Source organism: Ambystoma mexicanum, chromosome 3p, assembly GCF_040938575.1.
Source record: "Ambystoma mexicanum isolate Mex_15411 chromosome 3p, UKY_AmexF1_1, whole genome shotgun sequence".
NCBI lineage: Eukaryota > Metazoa > Chordata > Amphibia > Caudata > Ambystomatidae > Ambystoma > Ambystoma mexicanum.
In genome coordinates, this window is record NC_090925.1 from 776692943 (window position 1) to 776719135 (window position 26193).

A 26193-nucleotide genomic window follows, 5' to 3' on the forward strand; every position below is an offset into this window, starting at 1 on the left:
TGCCAGCCATTTACTCAATAATCTTTTTCATGCTGCTGTAGTTCTAATGTAATGCGATATTTCTTCACTTGTGTATGGAGAATTAGGTACAGTTCTAAGAACAAAGCAATCCTAGTGGTCCAAATCATAAATACAACAAAGGATATGAACCATATCTCCAAGGATTGAGTGCTGTCTACATCTCCAGAGAGGTACATTTGTCTGGTAATAACTGAAGCTGAAAGGGTTAAGCCAGGTCTCTATTGTGAACAGAAAAAAACATAATTTATGCCACAGGGGGCTGAGGTTTCCAACCTTCTGCCAATTAAAAATCATGGTCCACTAAGTGTGTCGTAATGCTCCCAATTCCCTATCACCGGAAGTGAACCATACTCTGGTTTAAAAATTGTATTTAATGTTTGTTTACCAACACTTACTTTGTGGAATGTAAAACTTGTTATACAGTAGAATTGTTATTCCTCAATACAGGTTTTAATTTAAGTAATACAGATGAAGCAATTGTGAGTCGGAGGGGCCGTACTGGGTCACAGGAAGAAGAGAACAGTGCTGGCACCAGCTCAGGTGAGTAACGGGCACTCTTGATGAAATTGATGTGCTTGGATGGTAAATGGCTATTTCTCAGCGAGTTACTGATTTTTCTCACTTGGTTGACTGTTGAAGCTGGGTGATGCGTGATGCTCCTTCTGTTTCACGAGTTGCATATGCTCCACAGTTATTACAAACAGTTAGCATAGGTCAGGAGTTTGGGCTAGTGGATGGCAACCATTGTGTAGAAGACGTGCCATCCTTTTTGGAATTTGAGATTGATTCTGTTTGAACTTTTTATATAGTATAAGTGTTTGTGTTATGTATGATCCAGTCTTTTTAATTTTTGGTATAAGTGGGAGTTCTGTGATTTGTAGTTTGAGCATTCGCGGCATATAAGTCACTTGACGGTTTAGTGGTGATTTGTCCATTTTTCATTTTGGGTAGGTTTTTAGTCCTTATGTATAATGTAATCTTTTGGCAAGATGTACATGAGAGACATTACACACATCATTTTTTTTAATGGTGATGCTCTCTAAAAAATATAATGACATTTGTATACATTTTTGTGCATAAAGTTTATATATTCATATAAAAATAACTTTTTCTCCTTTAGCTTTCTTTTTTACATTTTTTTTATTTATTGTTTATGATTTTAAAAAAAACCTTTACAAAATGACAGGTACCATTTTTTTTGTTTTTTTTTACATTCACCTTACAGTAACATAATAATTACATTTAAAAACACATATGAAATTCATTTCTATCAAATTCACACATCAAAATAAATATAAAACCCAGTGTAACATCACATATAAAAGAAAACAAGATTAGGAGAAAAAATAAAAACATTTTTTTCAATCATTGACTTAATCATTCATAATTTGAAATGCAAAACTCAATATAACCTATTTCAGTGCTGAACAGAAGGAAACAATATGCGCTAAGGCTTAGTACCACTCAGAACCCGAAATACAATAAAAACTAGGTGGAAAACCCTGGAGAAGTGTCTAGATTATTCAACCAAGCCGACAGCAATGGTCGTCCCCTCTTTACGCACATTATATTTCATGGACAATGCAGACTCAAGAGGAACCAAAAAAGTAATTAAGGACAATATCAGTCGCTGGCTTGAACCCCACATCAACCTTTGCCACAAGGACTCTTTCCAAGTTACAGAATCATTATACAAGTAAGCTCCAAATGACAGTTTTCGTTGTACTTCAAAAAATGAACAAAATAAGGTCAAGTGTTTTAAAGTTTCCAATACATTGCCAAGGCAGAAAAGTCAGCTACCGATCAAAGTATCAGAGCTGTCATATGACCACAATTTCAACCTTTCGTTGGTAATTAATTGGTTGCATTTGAACCTTAAGTAGGTCTTTCTTGCAATATTGCACGGAAATATTTCCAAGTAACGCGCTCGGTCACCAAATTTCCTAATGAATTTCGCGTATTCATAATACATTTTACTTTTACTAATGGAGTCAACCAAAATACACCAAAAGTATAGTTGAAATTTCTTTTTGCATGCAGGAATTCCCAATATTAAGTCCCCCTTATCAATCAGGGTTTCTGTTAAAAGATTGTCCATGTCATCCTTAAACTTAACCATGGATGGGGGGTGACCTTCTTTCAATAATTTTGCTAGGTCTTCATATAAACTCTTTTTTGGAGGTGTTAAGATTTTAACATAATTATTTATTTGTCGCCAATGCCATTTGACTGACAGGGGTAGAATGCCTATTTCATGGCATATCAGCATGTTAGGAGTGGACAGTGCCAGCCCTAGAACCTTTTTCCACATCTTACCCTGTGCACAATCAAGAAACTCTTCTATCCCATAGGTGCAGATGTCAAGTGCATATAAAAGTATAGGTTCAACTTTTAATAAATAAAACTGAATAGTGGGCAATAAAGAAAATCTACTATACCTATGGTATACAATCCTCATCTGTGAGGTGAAAGATTTGAATTTATTAATCAATTCCTTCCACATCCCTATAGAGTATACAGCTGAAAGTTGATAACCTAAATAACGAATGGCGTTAACTTTTGGTATAATGGTCTCATTGAGACACCAGGTAAATCCAGCAGTTCTTTTCTTTCCATCAGCAATTGCAATGATGTAGGATTTAGACGGGTTCACTTGAAGATTATTTCTGTGGGCATAGGAAAAAAATGCCGAAAGTTTTGCCTGAAGACCAAACGGAGTTCTATCCATAAGCAAAAGATCATCGGCAAAGGCAAGCCAATTGATAACCAGACTACCCAGCTTTACTGGAAATATCACCAGGTCCACCCATGCGGATTCTAAGTCAGCTAAGTATAAGTTAAAAAGGACAGCTGCTAAGTTGCAGCCCTGTTTCAGGCCAATTTGTGTGGGTATTTTATCTGTCATTGTTCCATCCTTAGACAATCGAATACGATATGTCGTATTCTGATGTAGGAGTGCAATCATGGCAACAAGATATCTCGGGAACCCATAGGTGATCATCTTATTCCAAAGCACAGCTCGAATAATTGAGTCGAAAGCAGAGGTTAAGTCTAGGGCAGCCATATATATCGGACCGGACCGTTCAGATTTAGTTTGGGCATGAAGGTGTGCTAGAATGAAGGCATTAAGCGAACACCCTAACTGCTTACGAAAACCCACCTGGAAACGAGACAGCACATCCAATTGGACAATATTTTCCTGGATGGATTCTAATAGCAAGTAAGAAAAAATCTTTGCTGAAACATCCATCAGGGCAATAGGCCTGAAGTTATTCGGGTCATCCCAACTCCCTTTGTTATAAATAGGGATGATGTTTGCCGAACACCAGCTGGATGGAATAGAACCAGAAAGATAAATACTGTCAAATTTGTTCTCTAAGATCCTGGCCCAAAAGGGCGGGTTCAGCTTAATCAAGCATGGAGGGATACCATCCGGGCCTGGCGCTCGAGAGCACTTGATTTTACCAATCGCCCGAATAATGTCATCATATACCCAGGGCGAGGATTTTAGGATCAAACTCTGATAATTAGGATCTACAATATCGGCAAAACGCCTTGGAAGTTCATATTTTGCTTGAATATAAGTAGACCAGGCTGTAGCAGAGACCGCAGCTTCATTCAAGGTCCCACCCAAACCCGTCAAGACTCTCAGTGCCGACCATATATTACGAGAGTCATAATTCAAAAGATGGCGAAGCATGGTCTGATTATCTGCAATCATAATTTCATGTTTCATGGCCTTCAACCTATTTCGATATCTTTGAGCAATTTTTAATTTAAGCATCGAGTAAGCAACACCAACTAAATGAGGTGGTCCTAAGTCACGAATGGTTCGACGCTTTTCTTTGCGAAGTTCTGCAACACGTGCATTATAGGTATGCCGATGAGTCGGTGGAGAAGAATGCAATGGGGCTAAAGACATCAAGTTACCAACATGAATCTGGAGTCTAGAAGTGTTAATCCAATCAGCCAAAAGGCAATCCGGACCAGCTCTAGTGTCAGGAAAGTAGATCATAGTATCATCACTTAAAGAGGCCATCATTCTCAGGCATAATTTGTTATTCCACCGTACACTGATATGAGGGCTATCGGGAATGACCAAGGTTAAGGCCGGATCACATGCAAAATACTTGATCCCAAAATTTAGAGTGAGAACTAAGGCCATATGGTCACCTAGAAGTGGGTTACGTATGATCAACTTATCAACATATGCTAAGAGTGGACTAGAAACAAAGAAATAGTCAATCAGCGAGGACGCTGCACCACGAGACCAGGCATAATTGAATGAATCAAGGTTGGGAGGTACCATTTGGATATGCCAGGAAAGGAGATGATCGACCCACCGCTACCCTAGCAGAACAAGTGGTACCGTAAGTGGAGAATTCAATGCATAACGCATTAAAGTCGCCTCCCATGATTACAAAGATTCCTGGATCTTCGGATATGGCATCTACCAGGACTGCATCCAATGTGTCAAATTACTCGCACAATGTACAGTTAATTTTATTCCAATATAGGCAAATTACCAACAGTGTGCAAGCAGCATCACCTAGGTGTCTTACTTTAACTGCTAATATTGAATAATCAGAAAAAAACAGTTTTGAAGAGAGCCTACTTGATTTATCTATAAGGACCGCAAGACCACCAGAAGGGCGGCCCTGCAAGCCTTTTAAAGCAGGCTGTACATAGGTAAAATAACCTGGTACATCAAAATGTGACAGATACATGGTTTCTTGAATGAGAATAATCACGGGGCGCAACTCCATGTCAAGATGCGAAAACCAAAGCCTGAAGTTCTTTAGGCCACAGGCATTCCAAGACATTAGAGTCAGCCCCCTACTCTTACTCTATTTATTACCCATGTTCTGGGAGATAGTAGGTTGAACACCCTGGGCATTCAATTTGGAGCTAAAGAACACCGTTGCAAAGGTCATAAATTGTCTAAACAATTCATCACTAAGAGGGGCAGGGAGGTAACCTTCAATCCCACCCATTTGTACCATAGGTCTTGCCGGTGGTTTTTCGACAAATATTTTAGCTAGCTCCTCATTCAAGAATATAAATGGGGTTAAGCCTATTAGTTCAAAATCAGTGCGTTGGGCCCAAATCATCTTCATGATCATATGGGAGTGATACCCACAAATCATCCTATTATTATCATTGGGGGATAGTCTAACCCAATCAATATCATCAGATCTTATGGTTCTCAATGCAGGAATTATCTGAAAGGCCTTGAGAATGGCTGATCTATTAAGGCTCATCTTCCCATTAGAATCATTGCATTCCCAGCCCATGATGGACGGCATCTCGTGCGAAAGAAGGGGACCCTCATCCTCTGTGAATTAGGTGTCATAGGTATTTAGATTTTTTCCTTGAACAACCCCTTCTTTTGAACGGTATGAATCGGAAGATTGGTTCGAAGGCTGAGGAACCTGATCACCCACCTGTGGTTAAAGTACATTCTTCTTCTCTGGTGCAGCCACTTTCGTGCTACCCTTGGGGAGTAAAGTGGGTGGCCTAACCCCGTGCCCGCCCTTAATGGTGTGCAAGGCTTTTTTGATTGATATGGTACGGTAATAATTCAGCAAGTTCAGCTGTTTCATAGTCACATATTCTGGTATGCCCTCTTGAGGAATGTTTTTTGCAGTAACTGGGGTGACCAGTTTCTTACAGGCATTCTTACCGCCCTTCGATGCACCATGAGTGGACTTAGATACCGCCAGGTCCAATAACTCCTTTGATTCAGGGTTAAGTTGCTCAAAATCAATAGCTTTTTCATCAATGGTAATAGGATTATGCAAATTCCCAGAGTCAATGGAGGTTGGATTCGCTTTCAGAAAATCCTTTTTATTTTTTTTTATGGCAGCACATCGATTTTTTTCCTGGTGGAATTTCCTTTTTTGGATTCTGGCAGCCATTTTTCTTTGTTTTCTAGTCATAGGGGCGTTCGGTAGTATCTGGGGGTCAGTAGAAAGGGGCTGATTAGCCGAAGCAGGACCATTCATTTTAGATTCTTCATCAAGGTCAATTAGATTTGTTAGGTCGGACGGGCTAGAAATCAAGTCATTGCCATCCGATTTACTAGATCCCATCAATCAGGTATGGGGTCAAGGGCCTCAACAGCTGTCAGCCCCTTGGTCAACAGCTGAATAGCCAAAGCATTCTCTGAGATCGCATGCATCCGCTGATATATCATTGAGTCAAGATTTGATATATCACTATTTTTGGTTACAGCAGTAATGGCAGCAAACGGTGGTTTAACCGCACCGGCCATTCTCGGGACAGCTAGTGTTTGTGTAGCCTGATGAACACCAATTGGCCGAGGCTCTACAAACTCTACGTTAGGTAGAGTTTGGGTCATTTGATCTAATTTATGAATATTCAATTTCCTTTTTTGGCAAGTTAAAGTAGCAACAGCATTACAGGCAAATAAGAAGCCTTCAATTTTACTGATTTTGGACAAGATATCGACTAGAACGCCTTTTAAAATACCTATTCCATCGTGGGTCTGTTCGTGCCCCTTATCCAATAGGTTTAATAGTCTAGTCATTACCGGGAAATCAGCAGCCATAGATTCAGCATCAGTGACCTGAAAATCAGTGGGCATACCCATTTCGGCATGTCTAGCCCCAGGGTTGTGAGATGATGAAAACATTGCAATTTCATGGTCAGATAGAGATAACACCCCCGTCTGGACATGGTTTGCTTTATTGTCAGTAGGCGAACTGGATTTAACATTGCCATAATCTTTCCCAGGGAAGAGAGTTTTATGTGGAATAGAGGACCTTACCCTCTCCATTGGCAAATTACCCTCCGTGGAGTGAAAAAGATAAACGTTCTCCATACCATATCTTGATTGGATAACAGGCGTAGAAGGGCTCCTATAAAACCTCATACGTTTCCCCAAGACAGCCTCAATACCAAGGGCTATCATAGATACATCAGCAAACTTGGGCCCAATCATGGGACATCCCGAAATAGCAGGTAATCTTGCCTCATTGTAGGGTGACTGTGGGATAATAGGAAGATCACTCACCACAGCCCCCACACTTTTATTCAAGTCTTCAATTTTAAATGTAGGAATATTCTCCTGGACCTCAAAAGAACCCTGCCTCCCTGCCATAATCAACGGGTGGACAATAGGGACGCTCTCTGACAGAATGGTACAATTAAGGGCTGTAACACAAGGTGAGTGGGGCAACCCTTCACATAGGGATCTCCCAGCCGAGGTCAGCCCCATACTCATACTAACAGATGATGTAGCCCCTCCATTACCATCAGGTGCAAACCTAACTGGATTGTCGCAAGGTTCCAAAGGAGAATCACAAGATTTCCACCCACTACGCAGGCCATTCACCATACCTTAAGGGTTACCCTGGCTACACAATGACGAATTTAGGAACAGTGTATGAGCCTTAGTGTAGAAGCAATATCTAATAAGCAATAAAATGCAGGCTCAATGAATAATACCTTGATATCAGCCCAGCCCGTGTCCCGTCTAACAGTCCAACTGTCTGTGCACTTCCAATGCACTTCCGGGATGCGCGCGCGGATGCGCGTGCACCCGGCCTAAGAGGACTGTTTGGACACGTCAGGGGGCGTGGCCAGCACCGAACCAATCACTGAGCCTATAGGGAAAAGAAGGAGAAAAAACTTCGTTCAAATGTCGGAGCTTGGTACACACTCCTCGTCCAACACAACAGCAGCCCAACACAACAGCACCGGCGTGGTGCGCAGCCCAACACAAGTCCCAAACAATCACCTGTGGTGAAAGAAAATGCTAAACACCAGTTTAGCGCAAGAGGCGTTTCCCCGCATGCGTGGCTTCCTCTTGCCGACTAGCGCAGGGGAGATGAATAGTCCTGAGTCCACGAGGCAAACAACAGGAAAAGTCCAATGCAGGCAGATGAAGCAAGCGGGCAGTCCAACAGTATGTGCACTTCCAATGCACTTCCAATGCACTTCCGGGATGCGCGCGCGGATGCGCGTGCACCCGGCCTAAGAGGACTGTTTGGACACGTCAGGGGGCGTGGCCAGCACCAAACCAATCACTGAGCCTGTGGTGAAAGAAAATGCTAAACAACAGTTTAGCGCAAGACGCTTTTCCCCGCACGCGTGGCTTCCTTTTGCCGACTAGCTCAGGGGAGATGAATAGTCCTGAGTCCACGAGGCAAACAACAGGAAAAGTCCAATGTGGGCAGATGAAGCAAGCGGGCAGTCCAACAGTCTGTGCACTTCCAATGCACTTCCGGGATGCGCCCTTAGCTTTCTTTTTCTGGATGGAAGTATATATACAAAGCATTTTGGTTATGACTTTGTAATGTGAAGGTATCACGAAGTAAGACACAGACAACAGATTTAAAGTTCAAACAAAAGATATTTATTAATTCAAATGTCAGAATGGTTGAAGGCCTAACCTTTTCCCTACCTGAACAAAACTAAGGAAAGTCTGAGTCAAAGAGTTCAACTGAAAAGTTTCTGTGTTCAGAACCTATCCTTGCCCTCACAACTACAATTAACAGATGTGTAGGGATGTCAAAGTCAAAAGAAATATTGTTCAACTGAAAGGTCTGAGCTTCTGCCAGCTCACAGCTTAGTTTCAGGTCCCCCTTCCCCAAGCACAAGAAAGCTCCCTGAAAAAAGCTCACGATTACCTTTCTCTAGTTCAAGCTGTTGTAGTTGGGATTCCCTTCGCCAAGCTTCAAGCAACACAGTTCAAAGTAGCACAGTTCAAAACAAAAGGGGTCTCGAGACTGTTGGCAAGTGTGGCCCCTTTAAGTCTCAGGGTTCCCTTCCGCAAGACTTGAACTCCGTCACTTATACTTGTTGCAGTCTTTCCAAAAAGTCTCAACAAAACACTAGGTCAACCTGACCCTCCTCCTGTCTTGCTTCGCCAGTTCATATGCAGTGGTTTTATTAGACTGTTGGTCAGCGTCCTTATATTTCACCATTCAGGGCTCCCTGGTCTAGGTGCAGTTGTTAGACCACACAGTCCACCCATTACAGGTCGCACAACCAGGGTTCTGGAACTCCTCAGCACAGGCACAGGTTCTGTGGTACTTGCTCCTGTGCACCAAATCACCTTCACTTAGTTCCTTAGGTCAGCCTCTTGGCTTTGTGAGACAGGCATGGTATCAAGAGATGACGCAGACAAGAGAAACACAGTTTGAAAACCTTCATTCTCAATGGTCAGGATGGTAGAACGCCTAACTTGCCCTAACTCTGAGGTGGTAATGTTCCCTATTGGAAAGCAAAACTAAGGGAAAGTTTAAGTCTGTCAGTTCAAAGAAATATAATGACTGTGTCAAAACCTATGCTTGTTCTCACTGCTATAGGGAAACGGGGTGTATGGCGTTTGGTCAACTCAATAGTGTTCAAAACAAAGTTCATGTGACAATGGAGCTCTTCTGTATATTCCTTCCCCAAGTTCAAAGCACTCAGGATTACAAAGTTCTGAGGGATTCTCGATATTCACTGGGCAAAAGGTTCACAATACCTTTTCTCCCTGTAAGTTAGTTAGGCTTCTCCGGGTTCCCTTTCCCTGAACCCAAAAGCCTTCTGGTTCACTCTGCCTTAATGGGGGTCTCAGGCTTCCCTGGCCCAGGCTTGGACCCCTTCTGGTTTTTCAGTGGTTTCTTTAACACAAAAGTTCAGTTCTGCCACACAGGTCCATTTGCTTTGTTTTACCTTTCAAAGGGGCCCCCTGGCCATGGCACAGTTGTCAGACTGCACGGTCCACCCACTACAGGTCGCACAACCAGGTGCCCTCAACTCTTGTAGTGTGGTCTTCAACTCCTGTAGTGGGGACTCTGCGGCCAACCTGGATCACTCTCCCTCCTGGTGGCCACCCCAATGCTTTTCAAACACTCTTCTCCTTGTTGCAGGTCTCTGCAGCCAATTTGGATCACTCTCCTGCCTGGTGGCCACCCCAATGTGTTTCATATCCTCCTTTCCTGGTTTAGTCTCTCTTCCATAGACTTTGGGGACTTTGCTCCCATGTTGTTTTTTCATTTGCAGCTCTCCTTCTTGAGGGTCTCTATTTTGCTCACACTTCTGACATTCACACAGCTCCCCTGAGTGCAGGAGCTCTTTCCTTCAAACAGTCTTTCAACAGCGTTTAACTATACAGGGACCCACTCTGCGACGATGTTGAACTGCATTGTTCGCTTCGCTGTTTGTCAATTTCGCCCGACACGTTTCCCGTCTTACACCTCTGTGCTGCTAAATTGTATCACATTCCCTTTGCAAGCACACACCAGGCCTCCTCTGTGATCGACTCACTGTGTGTGCTTTTTCCAGGTTTCTGGCCCAGGAGAATGAGCATTCACAATGGCAAACTTCAAGGGGAATCAGCACGCCTCCTGGCTCCCTTCCACTGACCCTTTTAACCTGCTGGAGTTACGGTCCTCTTTCCACGCTGGTCCAGGGTATTTCTTTATCCAGACCCTCATCGTCTCTGCGTTCTGACTTCTCCCATTGGCTCCAGGGCAGCCATGCCTGCTCAGCTCTACTCCCTGAAAGAGTGTGTTCTTTTTTTTAATTCTCCTGAGTGGTTAACAGGCTGCAGGTGAGGCTGTTTGATTTCCCTTGCCTGACCTTGTTACTAGTACATGTCTATTGAGTATGAGGATATGCTGGTGTTCGCATCTTCTTCGTCCCAGTACCATAGTGGTGTTTCATATAGGAAGTCTGCATTCTTCCTGATTCCCTTTTCTTCGTCACAGTACTGGAGTGATATCTGGGGAAGTGAAAATTGTGTGCTTTAGTAAAACCTGTTAAGGCTGAGGGGGTTTGAGTAGGTCAGTTTCATGAAAGGGGCAATACCATGTCTCACCCTCAGGTATTGCTTCCCCAAACCCTGAGGGCCGTCTACCCAGGTGATTCTACCTCGCTTTTTCCGCCCCCAGGGTCGGGATTCAAAAAGCGATGGCCATCTCATAGCCACCTGTGTAGAAGCTCCCCTGGGAGTAGGTTGGGAAAGACCCTTAGGTTTTTCACAGCTGTATTTATAGTCTTGTCCTCTGTTGGCTCATTCTTGTTAGCCTTGGGGTCCTGTCACCACGTGTCACACACCTGCCAAGCTATGGCCTTGTCACACTGCAATTACTCATTAAAGTTCACTGTATGGCTCCCTTTAACCGGGATGTCTTTAACTTCATGTTTTAGGTCAAATCCTTGTGTAACATAAATTTAGTATTGTTTATTTTCAGTTCACTATTTAATGTGCTTTGGAGTTGCTTAATTTGTATGTTTTAATTCAGTTTGGTATTTATTATGCGCTTATTTGCTTCAAGGTTAAGTTTTCAATTAGTTCGATATTCAACATGCATTGATTTGTGTCAAAGGTACGTTTAATTTAATTTGGTATTCAATACACAGACCGCTATTCACATGCAGTCTTTGAGGAGTGCCCCACTGCTTAAACGACCCTCCTGACACTCACTGGCCTCTCATAAGTCCTCCCGGCACTTCCAGTGACTTCCTCTGGCTTTCTGAAGTCGGGAAACCTGTGGGGGCGAGCCCTGCTTGCCTGCCGTGTGCTTCTCTCTCTGCACACCAGCTCCCATACGGTTTCCTCAATGCGGGTGACATCCTTGCAACACTGGGCTCCTTCTCAGCAGCTCCTGCTGCTCGCATTTGGAGATGGAGGCTCCCAGACCTGGGGATAACATACGTCCCACTCTCTTAGAGTCCCAAAAGTCCTTTGGGATGATTGCCAGCATACCGGCTCTGTCTCTGGTCCCAACACGGCTGCCTCCTCATAAGGGTCGCCTGCTGCTTCCTCTTTCACTCCTTGTTTTGTCTGACTGATTTCCTTTTATACACCTGCAGCCCCTTGACAGGCTGCAGGTGTGATTGTCCACTTAGCCCTGCGTCACCACAATTAAAGAGACATGCATGACCCTCATAGCTCCTGGCAGGCATCTTCTTCGTCCCAGTACCAAAATGGTCAAAGGTGTAATCTTCAGTGCTCTTAGTGGTCCCTTCTTTGTCCAAGTATTATAAGTGGAAGATTGAGGGGGGAACTGGCTTATAATAGCCCATACAGGTTGGGGAGGGATAGGTTGTTAATCAACAGGAAAAAGAGGATAACATGTCTCGCACAAGGGCACCACAATCCCAGTCCTCAAATACCCTCCACCCAAGTGATACTCCCTCGCTTCTCCACCCCGAGGGTCAGGATCCAATAGCGAAGGGCTTTTCCTGGCCACCTGCGCAGAGGACCCAAGGGGAGTAGGAGTGAAAATACCCTCAGGTTTTTCACAGTAAGCATTACAAATTATAGGAAAAGGATTTTGATGTTATGTGTATAGTGATTACCCACATGAAATTATTGAACTGGATAAGAGTTTTCTGCAGATTGACATTCTAGCTGTAGTTTAGGGAGTTTTTGTCCCACAGGCCACACAGGGCTAACACCTTAGATATTCCGCACTCTCTGTATATGTTAACATAGCAAAACTGTATTGGCTTCACCCAGGAGAGAGAGAAGGCTGGTAGCTAGGTACAATTACTCCAATACAGATTACACAATAGAAGATAATGGACATAGAGAAAAATATATACAATGTTTGATAAAAGATTTGCCTGTAAATCAAATGTGCCCCACGGTATCTTTCGGACAAATTCTCTAGACACTGCTCCATTAGACCCACCAGAACTCCCTACCTGCACCAACTAAAGGTTCCCTACTACAATCTAAAAACAGCAGGAGGATCCAGCTTCCCAGTGCTCGCAGCTCAATGCTGGAATTCTCTCCCTCTTACAATCAGATCGGAAGCCTCTTTCTGGCCATTCAGAGCCATGGTGAAATCCTGGCTCTCAGCCTAAACACCTTGCCATGTACTTACACTTATTCCTGGCCTCCTCTCGCCACTATCCAGAACTGTATGTCCTATTTAAATCATGAACTGGACCACCATGTAACTCGGTCCTTTCTTTCCATTGTAATTATCTCATGCCACATTTTGTACCATTCCTTTTGTCCATTGAATGTATGTACCATTTTCCTATACATGTGTTCGTGTAACGATATGTAACTATGCTGTGCACATGATTATGTGCCCATCTACCTGAGGGTTTCGGACGCGCTCTATAAATAAACAAACTAAACTAAACTAACCACAGTTCATGTAAGTATTAACAATAAAACATGAAAGCTAGACAGTTTATTATAAAAACAGTAAAGGGTCTCCGAAGAGACCCTGCCCACTCCTAACACTAGCCACACACGTAGTAAACCAGTGGTAACACTTTAGTATTTTTTTAAATGCTTGAAGGGAGGGAAGAGAAAAAGGGGTTCCGAAGCATACCAGGTCCCTGGTCACACAATGCAGGGCTCTTGGACCCGACTCACTTCTGGAGCAAGCCATAACAAAATACTCAACAGAAGTATAAACATACTTACAATGGTCCTATGGGCAAGTACAGATGGCATTAGACCAACAAAGGAATCGCATGAAAGTAATAAAATGTCTCCACAATACAATACTTGGTCTTATCAGGACCCAGTTCACGCCAAATGTGTATTTAATAGGTTACAGTCAAACATAAACCTAGTCACAATATATCGTTTAAACAGAGTGAAATCCAATGGTTTGTGTTCCCAGTCCTGTTTCTCCTTCACCCATTTTGGCTCCTTGTGCCTTGTGGGTATTTGAGTAGGAGGATTCTGTAATTATGATGCTTTGCCTTCCATCTTGGGTTTAGCCCACTCCCATTTTGCATTCTATCAACATTCTACAATTTTTCCCACTTTAACCTTAAAGATGTGTACTTATGGGGACCACCAGGGGGTGCAGACAAGTTGGCAGCTTAATCCATCGTCTCCCTCTTGGGGCATCAACACGCTTTAGATATTCGCATAAAAATGAACCATCCGCACTAGAGATGGAACGCTCTGCGCCAGGAAACACCTGTGCATCGATGGACGAAAATTCAGGCAAAATCGTACAAGGAACCACAGAGAAACTGAGCGCATACAGCAGGCACTGGCTCTGCGATTGAAAATCGAACATGGCGGCCGCGAGACGCGTTCCCAACCACGAGGGACCCAGGGAGACCCGCCAAGACTGAGCCGCCCAACTGAAAGGGAAGGCCCGGAACAGTGCGATCGAAAGCGGGTGCCGGCATCGGGAGAGGGAACTGCGCAGAAGATCCTGCAGAAGAAAGGTACATTCCCTCCCTTCCCCCGCCGCCTAAGCCCAAGACAGCGGACAACTGCTCCGGCGAGCCGTGAGCAGAGGGCGCCTCTTCAGAGACAAAAGAGCAAACCTCTCCGGCCCTCAAAAGGAGTACGAGAGGAGTCCCGTGGCACATGCACATATCTCCGATCCCTGGCTCGGGAAGCGGGCGGGGCGCGGAGCAACCGGGGGCCCCCTGCCGCCATCGTCCCAAAAAAGGGGTAGAAAGAGACGAAATAAAGAACGTACTATAATGAAACAAAAGGAGTGAACAGTTGTTATGCTCACCTGGTATCCACGGGGACGCCACCCAGCCCTGGTTGGATGATTTGCACTCTCGAACCCTCTACTGGTCCCTTGGTAAGGCCTCTGGTTAAAGATGGGTCTTAATATTGTAACATGTGGATTCTCCGTCCTGCTCCTCGTGGCAGGGGCGCGTAGATGTGGGGGCGAACAGCGACCAAGTTACTTCACTGGTGCAAGCCCCTGTGTGGGAATCCAGGCCTGCTGCAACTCCGTAGGTTTGCTGCTTTACAGTCTTTATATGCAGTTCTTATGTTCCTCTTAGTTCGAATAATAATGTCTTGCTTCTTTCCTTTTAGGTATGGAAAGGTATTTTGGTGTTGTCATGCAGTTTGAAGATGAGCATGGGCCAGTAGGCGAAAGCGCGGGGTGTGCAGTGCTGTCCGGTGAGTAATGCGCGGTGCTGTTTCGCCTTTTTTATTGCTAACCTGTGTCTTTTCTCTCCTTGCAGGTTGCGATGTTCCTCGCCGAGCGCCGTAATGTTCCAGCAATGATACTGACCAGGAGATGACTACCCAGATAAGAATTGTGTGGCTTTCTTCATTCGGGAGGAAACGTGAGTAAACGCTTACTAATACTGCCTTTCTTTCTTTTCTTTCCAGGCTATGGTATTCCAGGATGCATGCGGTGCCAGATGATGGAGTTCGTACCTTCAGGTGAGTGGAACTGAAGTCAGCGATGGATTGAAGACAGGATACTGTTCCAGGTAAGTTTCATAGTGTTCTTTCTCTCTCTGCAGGTCCTTGGTTTCAGGTAAACTGGCATCAAAGAACTGGACACGGTGAGTGTTACGCTGCCCACAGCAGAATAACGCAAAGCATGTTCTGCTGTTTGGGTGTGGTTTAAATAGTCTCAGGTAAAGTAGTCCAGGTAAAATAGTCCCAGGCATGCCACACCCAAAGTAGTCCAGGTAAAGTAGTCCCAGGCCTGCCACACCCAAAAGACAAGACTGCATAGCTCAGTTCCTTGTAACTGAGCAATGTGTGTGCCTCCATGTTGGCTGAACCCCCCAAGTTAAATAGTTCCAAGTAAATAGTCCCATTCTAATGTTGGTCTTCATGATGGTTATGAGCTTGGCGCCAAAAGCGCCAGGACTGACCCCAAGAGTGTCTTGAATGAGGTTTTAAGGTCTTTGACCTGGCCCTAACTGGAAGGCTGACTTGCCAGTGAGTGTCATGATCCACAGAACGCGCCCCTTTTGGACTTCCTGGTCCTTGTCACAACGGGGCTTGCACTCTTTGATACTCCCAACATGGCCGTCTAACGTGGTACGCCTTGCAGCAGCTTCCATGTCGGTCGTAGCACATTCTACAAATAGACCACGCCCCCGCGGCCCGCGCGTCTCAACGCTATCGCTGGTGGTGACTAGACGTGTGCTCCGTAGTTCGTTGAACTTTCCCCTGTCCTTGGTTCCCGGACCCTCTAATTTTCCCAATTAATTCCTCCCTCATCTCTTACCTTCTTTCCCGTATTTGGGGTACCTCCTTCGTGTATACTTCCTTGCTTCCTGGACGTCCTGAGCATCCGAGTATCCTGGAACGCTGAATGCACACTGGAGTCAGAGACTCACGCGGGCTTGTACAAAAGAGGATCCGTGCGCAAGAAGACTTCCTCCAAGAAATCCTCCAAAGAGCGATCTCGGGTGAGAAGGGGGAATTCCGTGACTGTGAGGGTCAGGGGCAAGGGTCATGACAGCACTACCCCCCCCTAAGGCCCCTCTCACGGTGGCACTTCTGCCTGGTCCTGGTTTGGCTGGGTAATTCTGATGGAACTTTATAATTCAGCAAGGTGCATGGATTCATTCACTAGGTTCCCATGATCTGTCTTGAGGGCCGTATCCCTTCCAATTAACTAAGTAATATAGTTTGGATCTGGTGTATTTTGAGTCTAGGATATCGTTTACTTCAAACTCTGGTTCTCCGTCAACTAATACTGGTTTTGGTGGTATTGTAACCCGAGTACCGGGTTGTACCGGTTTCAGGAGTGATACGTGAAACACAGGATGGATCTGCATAGTGGGAAGTAGGGCTAATTTAACTGCCACTGGCTTTATTATGGATTCAATAGAATAAGGTCCCAGATATCGGAGACGAAAGGTCTGAGTCCCTTTTATGGGCACATATTTTGATGCTAACCAGACCTTGTCTCCAATTTGATAGTCGGGGGGCTTTACTACGATGTTAGTCAGCGAATTTCTTGTCTGTTCTTGGCTTGGAGTAAATGTTCTGCTGCTTCTTTGAAGGCCTGGGAAATAGTCGTGTGTAGGGTTTCAACCGCTGGCATTTCCAAAGGGGTTGGGAGATCCAATTCTGAAGTACGTGGATGTCTACCATATATAGTGTAGAAAGGGGTTTGTCCAGTGCTGGCGTGTAATGAGTTATTATAGGCATATTCAGCTATCCATAACAAGTCCTTCCAATTTCTTTCCACTTGATGTAACATGCAACGTAAGTATTGCTCGAGGGTTTGGTTTGTTCTTTCTGTTTGGCCATCTGTTTGAGGATGGTGACTTGTGGTTAGTCGAATGTCAATTTGGGCCATTGAACAGTATTTCCTCCAGAGGTTGGATACGAACTGACTACCTTGATCTGAGATCAAGACCGATGGAAAGCCATGTAGCCGTATGATTTCCGCCAGGAATACTTTTGCTAAATTGGATGCATTTGGAAGACCCTTAAAAGGAATAAAGTGTGCCATTTTAGAGAACAAGTCTACTAAAAGTCACTAAAGTACATCAAAGGTGGTGCAAGTAGCGTAGATTACCTTGCATTGTAGGTGGTCGGGTTAGCAGGAAGGGTGCTAGAGGCCAGATGAGATGTAGAAATTTTGGGCATAGGGAAGGCGCCTTGCGCCTGGCTGCGTTCGGTCAGGCTCAGTCAGGGGGGTAGCCTTTGTCTGTTGCCTTCGTCGAGGGCCGGCTTCGCCTGCCGGTGCACCCCGATTGGTTAAGATGTGGCGGACAACCAATCACAGGGCAACAGGCTTCTGGGGCTTCACAACAAAGCAGAGTAGGTGAGAGGAAACGGAGGCGGCCATTTTTACAAGGCAAAAACCTTGTGTTTTTGCAATAGCAAATCTAGGTGTTATGGACTTCGTTTTTGGTGTCCATGCAGCGCAGGGGTCTGGTATGCTTGCTATGGCTGCACAAGCTGAAGGCTTTCAATTGTGAAATAAAACGGGTCATTTTCGATGTGATGAGGCGAGGATGCCTAAATGCAGAGGTATAGCCTCCAGGCTTACCTATGAACACGCAGGGCTTCAGGCGGCATGGAGCTGCTCCTGCAGCTAGTGGGAGAGGGTAACCAGGCTCAGTCAGGGGGTAGCCTTTGTGATACAGCGATCTGCTTATCATCTAAAGTGACCGCCTCAGTTTGCTAACAACGTGTTCATCTGCAGCACCCCTGCTTAACATGTGCCATATTGCCTATGTTTTCCTGCTATGCTCCCTGATTGCACTTGCCTCTGACTAATATGCGTGCTTCCTGAGTTAATCTGCTCACATCCTGCATTGTCCAAGCTTGCTGCCCACATATTCTGATGTGCTCCACATATTTGTTACACTGCTCTTCTGCCTGATAATGCTTGACGCACCATGCCTTTTTGATGTGCCATACTCTTGAATGGTGCCTTGTGTACTCTGCACTGCTCCCTACTTGCCCTCGCTTGATGTATGAGTAGTGTACTAGCATAACCTATTGATTGCCTCACTACTGTTTGATACCCCTGCCATATACGTGGCATTGCTCTCTGCCTTGACCTATTTAGACCCTTTGGTCGCTAGCTACTGCACCCTGTGACCTATCTGAGACCCTCTTGGTCGCTTGTCATTGTACCCTGCGACCTATTCAGACCCTTTGGTTGCTAACTATTGCACCCTGTGACCTATCTGAGACCCTTTTGGTCGCTTGTCATTGTACCCTGCGACCTACTCAGACCCTTTGGTCGCTAACTATTGCACCCTGTGACCTATCTGAGACCCTTTTGGTCGCTTGTCATTGTACCCTGCGACCTACTCGGACCTTTTGGTCGCTAACTATTGCACCCTGTGACCTATCTGAGACCCTTTTGGTCGCTTGTTATTGTACCCTGTGACCTATTCAGACCCTTCGGTCGCTAGCTACTGCACCCTGTGACCTTTCTGAGACCCTTTTGGTCGCCTGCCATTGTACCCTGTGACCTATTTATACGCTATGGTCGCTAGCTACTGCACCCTGTGACCTATTCAAGACCCTCTTGGTCGCTTGCCCTGTACGTTGCTAACTACTCTAAGTCATGCATTTTAGTTCATATTGTGAATTTTGAATTGGAGCAAACCCATCTGCACGCTGCCCACTTAGATTATACAACTTCTAAGCACCAGACTTATGACATCTCTCATGTCCGACTCACCTATTGGCTACTTAGCTATACTCTCTACACTTTCTGCCTTAGCCTTTACGGTAGCCCTTCACCACAATCTGCCTACAGTAAGGGAACCAACTACAGAGATGTACACACAGTTACCACCCAAACAGCCTGCTCCCGTGACCCAGACCCAACTGAATCAGGCTTGTCCTACCGGACTAAGGAACTCTAGACTAGGCACTAGACTCCCCAAACAGCCTATTCCCTTTACCCAGACCCAAATGAATCAGGCTTGTCCTACCGGACTAAGGAACCTTAGACTAGGCACTAGACTTCCTAAACCACCAAGTGCACACCCACCTCTTAGCCACACTAAGAAGGAGCTCAAACACACCAGGCGAAAAATGCACAAAAGGAAACCTAGCTGCAATCTAACCCCTTGCACCAAATCCTCTGAAACTTTGCCCAACAAGGTCCACACTAGCAATAACACTGAAATAAAACAAACCCTCAAGGGAGGTCTCATCAACGCTAGATCTCTAATAGCCCACGCCTCGGAAATTGCTGATATCATCACCTGTAACCAACTCGACTTCCTAGCAGTGACTGAAACATGGCTACACAAAGCCGTTGGCCCTGCGCTTTTGATAGCCATACCCCCAAACTTTACCATCTTCAGAAAAGGCAGGGAAACTTCCAAAGGAGGAGGTATAGCTCTTATATGTAGAGCCAACCTCACCATCAAAGAAATAGACAGCTGCACTATGCCGTCAGCTGAACTACTATCCCTAAAACTAGAAATCGCCGCCTCACGTACTGTCACGGTACACCTTATCTACAGACCCCCTGGTCCACTAGGCACCTTCGAAGAAGACTTAACCACCCTCTTAAACACTAATGCCAAACCGGGCACACAAATCATCCTACTAGGCGATTTTAACTTGGGCTACAAGGACCTAAAAGACTCCAATGCCTCCACCATAGCTAACACTATTGGGGAATCAGGGCTCAATATTTGGAATAACGGCCCTACGCACTCTAAAGGCCGCACACTGGATTGGGTCGCAGACATCAATTGCGTTTCCCTCATAACAGCAATTGAACCTTGCATATGGACAGATCACTATCTGATTTCATTGACCATTTCAGACCTTCCTCAACCTAAATCTACTAAACCTCATGCTCCTCCTGCCCTCACCCGCTGTAAAAAAAATATAACACTTGCAAATCTTCTCCCCCTGATCCAACCTATCACCAATCACTCTAGCCAGATCTCTAACCCTAATGATCTAGTCGACCTGTACAATAACACCATCAACTCGGCGATTGACGCCATTGCGCCTCTGAAACTCACTAAATCTAAACCCTACTGCCCATCTTAACAACTGGTTCACTCCCACGCTAAAAGCCCTACGCAAAGAGAAACAACACGCAGAAGCCTGCTGGAGAAAAAACCCTTCTCCCCACAACAGAAACCTTCTCACTGCCCTTACTAACAGCTACAAAAAACAAATCATTCAGGCAAAAAAAAGAGACCTTTAATGACAGAATCAATAAAGCAAACTCGAATACCAGGGAAATCTTCTCCATTCTGAGAGAATTAGAATCCCCAATTGCACCCATAGACTCCTGTATCAAAGACAAAGCCTGGTGCACTAACATTCAAAAAGCCCTATGCAACAAAATCACAATGTTACAAGACAAAATATTAGCCAAAAAATCCACCCTCCACAACAATGCCCTCTGCACGCAAAAAACCATCCTCCAGGAACTTGCCGCCAACCAAACTAAACCCCCTAACCAATTTAGCTTTAGAGTCATTTCTATTGTGGAAACCAAGAACATCATCATGTCCTTGAAACCGTCCCGATGCCTTGGTGACATCTGTCCAGCCCCAATTATTAAAGAGGCTGCACATGAACTAGCCCCCTTCGTCACATCATTTATTAACTCTTCATTTAAATCATGCTCTGTGCCAACCAACCTTAAAGATGCTTGGATATTACCTCTCTTAAAAAAAGTAAACCTGGACCCCAATGTCCCAACGAACTACAGGCCCATAACAACTGTCCCGTTCCTCCTTAAAATCTTAGATAAAGCTGCATATCTTCAGATCCAAGCTTATCTGGAGATCAACAATCTACTAGGGACAAGACAATCAGGAGTTAGACCGAGACATGGAACCGAAACGGCTCTCCTTGATCTTAAAAACCAACTAGACGAGCGCAAAGACAGAGGAGACATCGCTATTCTCCTACTCCTAGACCTATCAGCTTCCTCTGTAATCACCTCAAATCGGCAGCCAACTTCTCTACAAAAGCCACGGCATGGATAAACTAATTCCTAGACCAAAGAACCATAAGAGTCTTCTCACCTTCATCAGCAGCAGATCCAGTCCCCATCAACTGTGGAGTCCCTCAAGGGTCATGTGTTTCACCCACGTTGTACAATATTTTTACAAAGCCTCTCTTTGATAAATTGGACAAACTAGGGGTCTCATATACCAAGTACGCCGATGATACCCAGATTCTTATCCCAATCCAGGGTGACTATGAAAAGGATACCAGACTCCTAAACAAAATTTACCAAATCATCCAAACCTGGATGGCCACACATGGCCTATGTCTTAACGACGACAAGACTGAGCTCTTAATCATCGAGTCCACCAATAAACTGTACAATTCCATCCTGATCAATGGCATCAAAATCAAGGTAGCCAAGGAAGTCAAAACCTTAGGATTCTACCTAGACTCCGCTCTCACCCTCGACAAGCAAGTAAATGCTACAGCCTCAGCAACCAGTTACACCTGCAAACTCATCCACGCCTGCAAACCATACCTATCCACAGATAGCTGTACCACCATAGCGCGAGCCCTCATCCTCTCCAAATTAGACTACTTTAATGCACTGTACCTAGGCACCAGTAAACATAACATCAACAAACTCCAAACCCTGCAGAACAATGCCCTTAGAACAGCCCTAGGAATTCCCAAAGGGCAACACATATCTGTCCATAGAAGAGCCGTCAACTGGCTGGCCATCAATGACCGTATCAATTGCCTGAACAACAAAGCACCTGCATACCTTACAGAAAAAATCACAAAACACACTTCTGAACGACCTATCAGAAAGGCCTTCTCAAACAGCATCAAAATCCCCAACTTTAAACTGAAAAGAACTGGTGGGTCCAGCTTCCCAGTTCTAGCAGCTCATCTCTGGAACTCCATCCCAGATGCACCCAGAGCCACCCCCTCCTTCCATGTGTTCAAATCTAACGTCAAATTCTTGCCCCAACTGCACCAAATACGCTGTATATTTATTGTAAATACGTGTAACTGTAACATATGTAACTGTAACATATCTCACATGTAAGTCATCCGACATTGTAACATGAGAAATGTTTGATATATGTAACATATCCCACATGTAAGTCCTCCGACATTGTAACATAAGAAATGCTTGATATATGATCCTGTAACAATAGAAATGTAACTTATTTATGTACCTGTAACCTAAGATTTATTTTCTGCAAGCGCCCAGTTGCTTAACGGCCAGGTGCGCTCTATAAATAAATAAACAATACAATACAATACAACTACTAAAATGGTGTTGAATCCTTGACTGGGAGGTAGATCTGTAATGAAATCAAGGGACAGTGTGTGCCATGGTGTGGTAGGAATTTCCAATGGTTGGAGAAGACCAGCTGGTTTCTGCTTTTGGGACTTGTTTTGTGCACACACACCGTAAGTTTGAATAAACTGTATGATGTCTTTACGCCATGTTGGCCACCAATAGTTTTGTTTTACTTTAGCTAGAGTTTTGGTAATTCCAGGATGACCTTCAATCTCGGAGTCGTGATAACCCGAAATAACCTGTTCTTGTAAATCATTACTTGGCAAGTATAGACGGTTCCTAAAATATGGTAACTGGTCTTTAATGGTGTAATGTTCTCCTTGAGCACACCACTCTTGTGAGAAAGTGGGATCCATGAAGAGTTGGATCTTGTTTTGTAATTCACCCTGTGTCAAAGTTGTCGTAAGACCCAGGAGTTTGTCTTCTGGAATGATGGCTACTGGATCTGGAGTTATGTATACCTTTTCATCAACACCCATGTGGGACAAGGCGTCAGCCTTTCCGTTTCGGACTCCTGGCTGGTAGGTGATCACATAGTCATATTCAGCGAAGAAAAGAGCCCACCGCAGTTGAGGGGATGATTGAGCCTTTGCTGTTTTTTAGGTATTGCAGGCTTCGATGATCAGTTATGACCGTGACAGTATGTCTAGCACCAAGGAGATAGTGTCGCCATGCCTTGAAAGCTGATTTTATAGCCAAGAGTTCTTTGTCTGTGATAGCATAGTTGAGTTTGGGAGGTGAGAATTTTCGTGACCAGAAGGCCACAGGGTCTAAGTGACCAGTTCCTGGGTCCCTTTGTGAGAGAACAGCTCCCATAGCCATGCTAGAGGCATCTGTTTCTACTATATGAGGGAGGTCTGGGTGAGGATGCCGTAGAACTGGAGCAGAAGTGAATTTTTTCTTAAGTTCTTGAAAGGCCTTCTCTGCTTCTTCGGTCCAATGGAACTTTTTTTTTCTCAATAGTGATGTAATTGGATGCACTATTTGGGAAAAATCTGGGATGAATCAGCGGTAAAAGTTTGCATAGCCCAACATACTCTGGATTCCTTTAAATGAAGTTGGTGACGGCCAGTTAAGAATGGCATCTACCTTGTGTCTATTCATTCTGATACCTTTCGGTGTGAGGATAAAACCGAGGAACTCCACTTCGGTGACATGAAAAGAGCATTTTTCGAGTTTAGGATACAGTTTATGTTGGCGGAGTTTAGTAAGGACGGAGCGGACATGCCTGACATGGTCTTCTTTTGTAGCAGAATACACTAAGATATCATCAATGTAAACCAGGGCGCAAATGTCGATTAACTCCTGCAAAACATAATTCATAAAGTACTGGAATGCAGAGTCCAAAAGGCATTACCTGGTATTCATACAAGCCGTATTTGGTACGAATTTGGTACGAAAAGCGGTTTTCCATTTGTCTCCTTTCTTCACTCGAACAAGATGGTACGCCCCCCTGAGGTCCAGTTTGGTATAGATTTGGGCGTCTTTGACTTGATCCAATAATTCGGGAATTAGGGGGCACTGGATAACGTTTTTTTACTGTAATCTGGTTTAATGCGCGATAGTCGATGCAAGTCCTCAAATCTCCTTCCTTCCTTGGTACGAAGAATAAGGGACTGGCTGCAGGTGATTTAGATGGGTGGATAAATCTATTTGCCAGGTACTGATCAAGATAAGATTTCAAATGGAAGTTTTCTGGTTCAGTAAGTGCATAGATTCGACCACAAGGAATTTGCGCACCAGGTATGAGGTTGATCTGACAATCGTAGGGCCTGTGCGGTGGTAGAGTATTGGCTTGTTCTTTCTGGAACGCATCTTGAAAATCTTGGTATTCATTTGGTAGAGTACTAGTCACACCTAGTACAGTCGCCGCAGTACTGGGAGTAGCAGATGTACAACAGTCTGTTTTCCCCTTTTCTTGGTAATAACAGGTACGAGCACAATCATCGGTAAAGGTCAACTTCTTGACACGCCAATCTATTAGAGGGTTGTGAGCTACCAACCATGGCATCCCTAAGATTAGTCGAAACTGAGGAGCTTTGATGAGATCGAATGCAATAGATTCTCGGTGTCCATCCTGGCACACTAGGGTTAGTGCTGCTGGACATTGGGTTACTGGTCCGGAAGCTATTTCTGTCCCATCAACAGTAGTAACTTTTTCAGTAGTCGACTTAGAGCATAAGGGAAGCCCTATCTCTGCTGCCAGAGTCTACATAATTCCCAACTGCTCCGCTGTCTATGTATGCTTCGACAGCATGCATCGAGACGGTTGTTGGTGATTGATCAAAATTACTGGTAATGCAAAGTGTGAGGTCTGTGGCTCATCCTTCTCGCTCGACAAGCGGACCTCTACGCTTGCCGGGCTTGGTAGTTTTCTGACTCCTTGTTATTATCTTCCTTCTCTGTGGCTCCAACAGTTCTCCTTAGTGGTTTCACTGGACATTCTTTGAGGAAGTGGCTTGATTTTCCACAATATAAGCATAATTGCTGTTGCCTTCTCTTATCTCTTTTCAGTTTTAGTTAAAGGGGACCGTACACCTCCGATTTGCATGGGTTCTACCGTGCTTTCCAATGTACGTGGAACATTATCCTTTGACCGACATACACAGATCGAGTGTCTAACCTTATCCTGTCCGCTTTTCGGTCTTGTAATCTGTCATCTAATTACACCGCAAGGTTGAAGAATTCTCAGTCTTTAGGTGGCTTAACCACTTGAGCAAGGACATCCTTTAGTTCCCCTCACAGACCCCGATGAAATAGCGTGGTCCTTTTTTCCTCAGGTCACCCAGTCTTGACTTCCTTGACGGAGTGACAAAAGTTTGTTGTCTAATGCTTGGCCTTGGGTATGACGAGCAAAGAGTTTTTTCATTTCCATCTGGAAACCCCCAAAGTCATGTAACAACGGGTTATCCTGACTTACCAATGGTACCGACCAATCCACTGCACTGCCACTCAGATATGACAAGACAAAAGCAACCCGCGCTTGGTCGATAGGAAATGAAGACCACACTGGTTCATGAACGTTGCGTACTTCTTGGGGTCCCCTGTAAATCGTTCAGGTGGCGCTAAAGGAACTGCCCCAGGAAGGGTTATTTGTACTGGATTGGTGGAAGAAGTTGGTACAGGTGCTGGCGGAATGTTACCAGGCAATGGGGTGTGTTCTGCCTGTGATTGGAGCAATTGTATACTTATTTTGTCGGTACGATCCTTAGTAACAATCAAATCCCTCCTAAGAGCGTTGGTTTCTTGCCTGGCTGAATGTACTTCAGCGCGTAATTGTCCCAACAACTGAACTAATTTCAGTCTCTGAAGTCTCCATGACGCCCAGGTGGATTGAGGCTTTGCGCTCTGTAACGCTCACCTGGTATCCACGGGGACGCCACCCAGCCCTGGTTGGATGATTAGCACTCTCGAACCCTCTACCGGTCCCTTGGTAAGGCCTCTGGTTAAAGATGGGTCTTAATATTGTAACAGGTGGATTCTCCGTCCTGCTCTTCGTGGGTGTGGTTGAAATAGTCTCAGGTAAAGTAGTCCAGGTAAAATAGTCCCAGCCTGCCATACCCAAAGTAGTCCAGGTAAAGTAGTCTCAGGCCTGCCACACCCAAAAGACTAGACCGCATAGCTCAGTTCCTTGTAACTGAGCTATGTGTGTACCTCCATGTTGGCTGAACCCCCCCTCCACCCCCAAGTTAAATAGTCCCAAGTAAAT

The 26193-nt window shown here is 44.8% G+C and overlaps 1 protein-coding gene across 3 annotated transcripts in view; it reads left to right on the top strand.

The window, feature by feature from the left end:
• LOC138580857 (zinc finger protein 514-like) overlaps window positions 1–26193 on the top strand; it is a 361413-nt gene that overhangs the window by 297897 nt on the left and 37323 nt on the right. For 2 of the 3 annotated variants that reach the window (XM_069651738.1, XM_069651740.1), the window contains one exon: window positions 469–561. The exons of the other annotated variant lie outside the window; for it this stretch is intronic. In XM_069651738.1, coding sequence (XP_069507839.1) covers window positions 469–561 — 93 coding nt within the window. The remainder of the gene's footprint in view (window positions 1–468; window positions 562–26193) is intronic. 3 annotated transcript variants of the gene reach the window in all.